This window comes from Vulpes lagopus, chromosome 2, assembly GCF_018345385.1.
Source record: "Vulpes lagopus strain Blue_001 chromosome 2, ASM1834538v1, whole genome shotgun sequence".
NCBI classification, from domain to species: domain Eukaryota; kingdom Metazoa; phylum Chordata; class Mammalia; order Carnivora; family Canidae; genus Vulpes; species Vulpes lagopus.
In genome coordinates, this window is record NC_054825.1 from 81,770,909 (window position 1) to 81,779,476 (window position 8,568).

Genomic DNA, 8,568 nt, shown 5'->3' on the forward strand with positions numbered 1-8,568 from the left:
CCTTATTTCTTTGCTATAAGTTAGTGGTGGAGACTCTTAGACCATTTGCTTTGGGCCTTATCAACAATTGTAATTAAATATGTCTAAGGTTTTCTTCAATAGAAGAGATTACGAATTGTTTTAAATGTTAAGTAAGAACGATTCAAGGATATACATAGGAAATCACTGTCAGAGGAAAATCCTACAGCAGTATAGAGTTTCTAAAGCTTATAGAAATATTATTAATTTGGCATATTTTAGGGATGATTCTCTGAGTAACTCAGTGATGAGTTATTTTTTATTTTATTATTTTATTTTATTTTATTTTATTATTTTATTTTATTTTATTTTATTTTATTTATTTTATTTATTTATTTTTCTAGAGAGAGAGGTAGAGTGAGAGCCAGGGCAGGGAGCAGGGTGCAGTAAGGAGAGGGAGAGAGAAACCCAAGCAGAGTTTGCGCTGAGCACATTGCCCTAAACTGGGCTCCATCTCACTACCCTGAGTCATGACCTAAGCTGAAATGAAGTATCGGATGCTTAACCAACTGAGCCACCAAGGCGCACCCCCCCCTTCAGTGACAAATTGTATATAAATGCTATTATCTTCTAGTTCCCCCTTAATTTGTACCTCCTTTTCTCATTTTTTGTTCATCTTTTCCAGTGAATATATTATTAATCTCGAATTTCCTATCTGAAACAGGGACTGTAGGCATTGTTTAGATAGTCTTTGCTTCTGGAAGAAATTGTTAATGCCAACTTGCTCTTCTGAAATCTAACATGTATTTTAAACATATGACAGAGAGTAGTTTCAATATTTATAATTTGAAAAAAATACAATTTGATTCAGTTTGGTTCAATTACAATTTGATGAGAACTCCAGAAATAAAAGCCTAGTCACAATCCTCTGTACACCAAAACTGTGACATACAATGCCTACAAATTTAAAACTTGAACTAGAATTTAAAACTAAAAATAATGCAAAGGAGTTGTCTTGTTGGGATTTAGAAGCCTATTTTTCAGTTTCCTCATAGCTGTCTTCACTTCTTGATTCCTTAAGGTATATATTACTGGGTTGAGAATGGGAGTGAAGATGGTATAAAACACAGACAGAATCTTATCTATAAGAAAACTGTTTAGTGGCCACATATAGATAAGGATGCATGGCCCAAAAAACATGAAGACAACAATGAAATGAGCTGTGCACGTAGTAAGAGCCTTAGATAATCCTTTTGAAGAATGATGTTTGATAATAACCAGGACAATAACATATGAATTGAATAAAATAATAAAGCAGGATAAGGCGATTATGCCACTAGTTGAGATCATAAAGAGGCCCAGAACATAAGTATCCACACAAGCCAGCTGGAACACCACAGGAAGGTCACAGAAAAAGCTGTCTACTTCATTGGGACCACAGAATGGTAATGTGAGAGCAAATATGACCTGGCTCAATGAATGCATGACTCCCACAATCCAGGAAGCCACCACGAGGGCAACACACACCCAGGGACTTATGACTGAAGCATAGCGGAGAGGTTTGCATATTGCAATATACCTATCAAAGGACATGGCCATAAGTAAAATTATCTCAGTACCAGTAAAAAGGTGTAGAAAAAATATCTGGGTGATACAGCCATCAAAGGAGATGGTTTTATGTCCAGTGAGATAGTCTGTAACCATCTTAGGGGTGGCAAAGGAAGCAAGTGACATATCAATAATGGAAAGGTTAGTAAGCAGGAAATACATAGGAGAGTGTAGGTGAGAGTCGGCTATAACTGTGATGACTATGAGGCTATTACCAATGATTGTTGCCACATAAAACAGTGAAAACACCATGAAGAAAAACAGCTGTAGTTCCCAGGATTTAGAGAGTCCCAGCAAAACAAATTCAGAAACAGACTTATTGGCTGCATCCATTGGCCTGATTGATAGGTGAAAACCTGTATCAAAGAGAGAGAGAGAGAGAGAGAGAGAGAGAGAGAGAGAGGGAAAGTGTGATTCTACTTAAGCAAAAGCTCCAAGAATCCACTTTCATAGACTGTTTCCTCTATCTCTACTATTTTTTCCATTTTCATTGGTATGTTAGTTTGAAAGATAATTATAGAATATTAGACATCACAGTGAAATACCAGTAAAGTCATAGATGTTGAAAATAACACTTTCTTTTTTGTTACTAAATAGCAATCAAATTGAGATTATATCATCCAGAAGGCATCTACTTATCTACATATTTGTCCTCTATTCATCTATATAATCCTACAGATAATAACAAGTAAGCACTTGCTCTGGGATGACAAGGTGTTAAATACATGCACACACACACACACACACACACAGTTATTTAGAGTTCATCCCTAAGAATATCTTTATTGAAAAATATATAAAATTATATCACATATATGTGACATTACAAAAACACGTTGATGAACAGGTGCAGAGCTCTTGTAAATTTCCAGAGAAGATTTTTAACGTATTCACAGTTATCTTGTTGAACTCATCAGAAACAGAAAATTAGTAAGAATCCAATATAAGAAGATTGCTTTATGACCAAGTTTATTACATTATAGTCATACAGCCCAGAGAAAGGCATTTAACTTTTGAGATTTCTTTTTTGTTAAAATAGGAGTCTGTTCCTCTTACAAATATTTATAATTCTATGACTTAAAATTTTACCTTTGTCTCCTAAAGACGTATCACATCATTTTTATGGGAAAGAACACAAAAATTAAGCTTTTCAGTGTCTCCCCTGTTTGAATTCTCCCTTCATATGTGCCAACAGACATAAACTGTTTTATGGATTTTAGCTCCACAGAATAGGAGTTAGGAGATGGAAGTAAAAGGAGCAGACATTTAAAATATTTCTATAGAAATCATTTCTAAAACACCTAAGCTTACCAGATCTACAGTAGAATCAGGGCTTTGGGTAATTCAGTGTTAAGTATATAAGTATATTAGCATATAGGAGGTAATTTTAAATATAAATAAAGGATCTAGTTGAATCATTAGTTGTTTAGCAGCTGTAGATAAAATGGATGTTGTAGGAACTTGGGGATTCAGCAAGAAAACGTCTTGCAATGGGATTCATTAAGTGGCAAAGATGGTATTATTTGGTTCACAACAGGAATATATGTCAAGAGTCTTATGGGAATTTAGAATGATTATTTTCACCTGGACTGGAGAGATTCAGGGAATGGAAGTTTGAAAATCCATCATTTAAGAGGTAGCCAGAAATATAAAATCAGTGAGTTTTAATAAGTATTTCTGATTTTCTAACCCTGTTTTAGAGACAACAGAGAATAAAATCCAAAAACATTCACCTCTACTTCAAGTGGTTTATTATTTATTTGGAGATATTAAATACCAATAAATGTTTTAAATCAGTGAAAAATAGCCAAATAAATCTAATGTTCACACAATTTTCAAATGTCATGAGTGAATGGAATTTTAGATAACTGAAAATTTTAATTATAATGTGTTTAATTTTTTAAAAGATTTTATTTATTAATGAGAAGTACACAGAGAGAGGCAGAGACACACGAAGAAGGAAAAGCAGGCTTGCCATGGGGAGCTTGATGGAAGACTCCATCCAAGGACCCTGAGATCATGACCTGAATCAAAGGCAGACGCTCAACCACTGAGCCACCCAGAATCCCCTAATGTGCTTAATCAATCAAGAGAGTATTCTGAGAGAAGACAGGTCATGAAATTGACCTATAATGAAAACAAATATTGATTGATATTATTTTAAAAATGCATGTGGGAAAAATGAATTATTGGGACTTCATCAAGATAAGAAGCTTCTGTGCAGCAAAAGAAACAGTCAACAAAACTAAAAGACAACCTACAGAATGGGAGAAGAGATTTGCAAATGACCTATCAGATAAAGGGCTAGTATCCAAGATCTATAAAGAACTTATTAGAGAGGAGGGGCAAGACGGCGGAAGAGTAGGGTCCCCAAATCACCTGTCCCCACCAAATTACCTAGATAACTTTCAAATCATCCTGAAAATCTAAGAATTCGGCCTTAGATTTAAAGAGAGACCAGCTGGAACGCTAAGTGAGAAGAGTTCGAGCTTCTATCAAGGTAGGAAGATGGGGAAAAAGAAATAAAGACACAAAAGGCCTCCAAGGGGGAGGGTCCCCGCGAGGAGCCGGGCTGAGTCCGGGGCGAGTGTCCCCAGGACAGGAGATCCCTGTCCCGGAGAAGCAGGAGCTGCACCAACCCTCCCGGAGGAAAGGGACTGCGGGGAGTTAGAGCAGGACCCAGGGGGGCGGGGATGCCCTCGGGCTCCCGGGGACACTAACAGGCACCTGTGCCCCGGGAGAGTGCACCGAGCTCCCTAAGGGCTGCAGCGTGCACAGCGGGACCCGGAGCAGCTGGAAGGGGCTCCGGCGGCGGCTCCACGGAGGGGGCTACGCAGCGGGAGTGAATCCAACAGCGCAGGCCCCAGAGCACAGGACGCCGGGACACAGCCCAGGATCTGGCCTCCCCCGGGGCAGGCAGAGGCTGGGAGGGCCCAGGACAGCGAGGACGCTCCTACCCCAGCTGAGCAGATCAGCGGCCCCGCCCGGAGCCTCCAGGCCCTGCAGATGGAGAGCCCCAGAGCTACTGCGGGAGCTGACTCCAGGGCTGCAGAGCTGCCGCCACTGTGGTTGTTCCTCCAGGGGCCTCACGGGGTGAACAACCCCCACTGAGCCCTGCACCAGGCAGGGGCAGAGCAGCTCCCCCAAGTGCTAACACCTGAGAATCAGCACAGCAGGCCCCTCCCCCAGAAGACCAACAGGACGGACAAGTTCCAGGGGAGGCCAAGGGACTTGAAGTATACAGAATCAGAAGATACTCCCCCGTGTTTTTTTTGTTTTTTTGTTTTTGTTTTTTTTTTGTTTTTGTTTTGTTTTGTGCTTTTTTTTCTTTCTTTCTTCTTGATTTCTGATTGCTTCCCCCACCCCACCCCACCCCCCCTTTTTTTCTTTTTTCTCCTTTCTTTTTCTTTCTCTTTTTCTTCTCTTTTTCCCTTTTTTTCTTCTTTCTCTTTTTTCTTTTTCTCTTTTCTTTCCTTCTCTCTCTTTTTCTCCTTTTCCCAATACAACTTGTTTTTGGCCACTCTGCACTGAGCAAAATGACTAGAAGGAAAACCTCACCTCAAAAAAAAAGAATCAGAAACAGCCCTCTCTCCCACAGAGTTACAACATCTGGATTACAATTCAAGGTCAGAAAGCCAATTCAGAAGCTCTAGAAAAAACCATAAAGGACTCAAGAGACTTCATGACTGCAGAATTTTGATCTCATCAGGCAAAAATTAAAAATCAATTAAATGAGATGCAATCCAAGCTAGAAGTCCTAATGACGAGGGTTAACGAGGTGGAAGAACGGGTGAGTGACACAGAAGACCAGTTGATGGCAAAGAGGGAACTGAGGAAAAAAGAGACAAACAATTAAAAGACCATGAAGATAGATTAAGGGAAATAAACGACAGCCTGAGGAAGAAAAACCTGTGTTTAATTGGGGTTCCTGAGGGTGCTGAAAAGGACAGGGGGCCAGAATATGTATTTGAACAAATCCTAGCTGAAAACTTTCCTAATCTGGGAAGGGAAACAGGCATTCAGATCCAGGAAATAGAGAGATCCCCCCCTAAAATCAATAAAAACCGTTCAACACCTCGACATTTAATTGTGAAGCTTGCAAATTCCAAAGATAAAGAGAAGATCCTTAAAGCAGCAGGAAGCAAGAAATCCCTGACTTTTATGGGGAGGAGTATTAGGGTAACAGCAGACCTGTCCACAGAGACCTGGCAGGCCAGAAAGGGCTGGCAGGATATATTCAGGATCCTAAATGAGAAAAACGTGCAACCAGGAATACTTTATCCAGCAAGGCTCTCATTCAAAATGGAAGGAGAGATAAAAAGCTTCCAAGACAGGCAGCAAATATATCAATCAATTAATAACCAAAGTTAAGACATACTTAGATAATAATACACTTATACTTGGTGACTTCAATCTAGCGCTTTCTACACTCAATAGGTCTTTTAAACACAACATCTCCAAAGAAACAAGAGCTTTAAATGATACACTGGACTAGATGGATTTCACAGATATCTACAGAACTTTACATCCAAACTCACCTGAATACACATTTTTCTCAAGTGCACATGGACCTTCTCCAGAATAGACCACATACTGGGTCACAAATTGGGTCTGAACCAATACCAAAAGATTGGGATTGTCCCCTGCGTATTCTCAGACCATAATGCCTTGAAATTAGAACTAAATCACAAGTTTGGAGGAATTCAAATTTCAAAAAGGAAGTTTGGAAGGACTTCAAACACATGGAGGTTAAACCATCCTGCTAAAAGATGAAAGGGTCAACCAGGAAATTAAGGAAGAATTTAAAAGATTCATGGAAACTAATGAGAATGAAGATAAAACCATTCAAAATCTTTGGGATGCAGCAAAAACAGTCCTGAGTGGTAAATACATCGCAATACAAGCATCCATTCTACAACTGGATAGAACTCAAATACAAAAGCTAACCTTACACATAAAGGAGCTAGAGAAAAAACAGGAAATAGATCCTACACCCAGCAGAAGAGAGTTAATAAAAATTCGAGCAGAACTCAACGAAATTGAGACCAGAAGAACTGTGGAATAGATCAACAAAACCAGGTGTTGGTTCTTTGAAGGAATTAACAAGATAGATAAACCATTAGCCAGTCTTATTAAAAAGAAGAAAGATAAATAATAAAATAATAAAATCAAAATAATAAAATCATGAATGAGAAAGGAGAGATCACTACCAACACCAAGGAAATACAAACGATCTTAAAAACATATTATGAACAGCTATACGCCAATAAATTAGGCAATCTAGAAGAAATGGACATATTTCTGGAAAACCACAAACTACCAACTGGAACAGGAAGAAATAGAAAACCTGAACTGGACAATAACCAGGGAGGAAATTGAAGCAGTCATCAAAAACCTTCCAAATACAAAAGTCCAGGGCCAGATGGCTTCCCAGGGCAATTCTCTCAAACGTTTAAAGAAGAAACCATACCTATTCTACTAAAGCTGTTTGGAAAGATAGAAAGAGATGGAGTACTTCCAGATTTGTTTTATGAGGCCAGCATCACCTTAATTCCAAAACCAAAGACCCCACCAAAAAGGAGAATTATACACCAATATCCCTGATGAACATGGATGCAAAAATTCTCAACAAGATACCACCCAATGGGATCCAACAGTTTATTAAGAAGATTATTCACCATGACAAAGTAGGATTTATCCCCAGGATGCAAGGTTGGTTCAACACTCATAAAACAATCGAAGTGATTCATCATGTCAGCAAGAGAAAAATCAAGAACCATAGGATCCTCTCATTAGATGCAGGGAAAGCATTTGACAAAATACAGCATCCTTTCCTGATCAAAACTCTTCAGAGTGTAGGGATAGAGGGAACATTCCTCAACATATTCAAAGCCATGTATGAAAAGCCCACAGCAAATATCATTCTCAATGGGGAAGCACTGGGAGCCTTTCCCCTAAGATCAGGAACAAGACAGGGATGTCCGCTCTCACCACTGCTATTCAACATAGTACTGGAAGTCCTCGCCTCAGCAATCAGACAACAAAAAGACATTAAAGGCATTCAAATTGGCAAAGAAGAAGTCAAACTCTCCCTCTTCACCGATGACCCGATACTCTACATAGAAAACCCTAAAGCCTCCACCCCAAGATTGCTAGAACTCATACAGCAATTTGGCAGTGTGGCAGGATACAAAATCAATGCCCAGAAGTCTGGCATTTCTATACACTAACAATGAGACTGAAGAAAGAGAAATTAAGGAGTCAGTCCCATTTACAATTGCACCCAAAAGCATAAGATACCTAGGAATAAACCTAACTAAAGAGGTAAAGGATCTATACCCTAAAAACTGTAGAACATTTCTGAAAGAAATTGAGGAAGACACAGAGAGATGGAACAATATTCCATGCTCATGGATTGGCAGAATTAATATTGTGAAAATGTCAATGTTACCCAGGGCAATGTACACGTTTAATGCAATCCCTATCAAAATACCATGGACTTTCTTCAAAGAGTTGGAACAAATTATTTTAAGATTTGTGTGGAATCAGAAAAGACCCTGAATCGCCAGGGGAATTTTAAAAAAGAAAATCATATCTGGGGGCATCACAATGCCAGATTTCAGGTTGTACTACAAAGCTGTGGTCATCAAGACAGTGGGGTACTGGCACAAAAACAGACACATAGATCAACGGAACAGAATAGAGAACTCAGAAGAGCTTTCAACATTTTCAAAAGGGCCAGCCCCGGTGGCTCAGCAGTTTAGCACTGCCTTCAGCCCAGGGCGTGATCCTGGAGACCCGGGATCAAGTTCGACGTCGAGCTCCCTGCATGGAGCCTACTTCTCCCTCTGCTGTGTCTCTGCCTCTCTGCCTCCCGCTGTCTCTCATAAATAAATAAATAAAATCTTTAAAAAACAAAAATTTAGTCTTCTGTGCTCTTTTCCAGCCCAACTTTTATCCTTATAATCATTGTTTAGCATTCTAATTCAGACATCTTACTTA

The 8,568-nt window shown here is 39.3% G+C and overlaps 1 protein-coding gene across 1 annotated transcript; it reads right to left on the reverse strand.

Annotated features, from left to right (window-relative positions):
• Positions 1-948: 948 nt before the first annotated feature.
• Positions 949-1,899, reverse strand: LOC121479492 (olfactory receptor 4K2). The gene has a single exon (XM_041735132.1). The coding sequence runs from the start codon at positions 1,897-1,899 to the stop codon at positions 949-951; it is 951 nt and encodes a 316-aa protein (XP_041591066.1).
• Between the last annotated feature and the right edge of the window lie 6,669 nt (positions 1,900-8,568).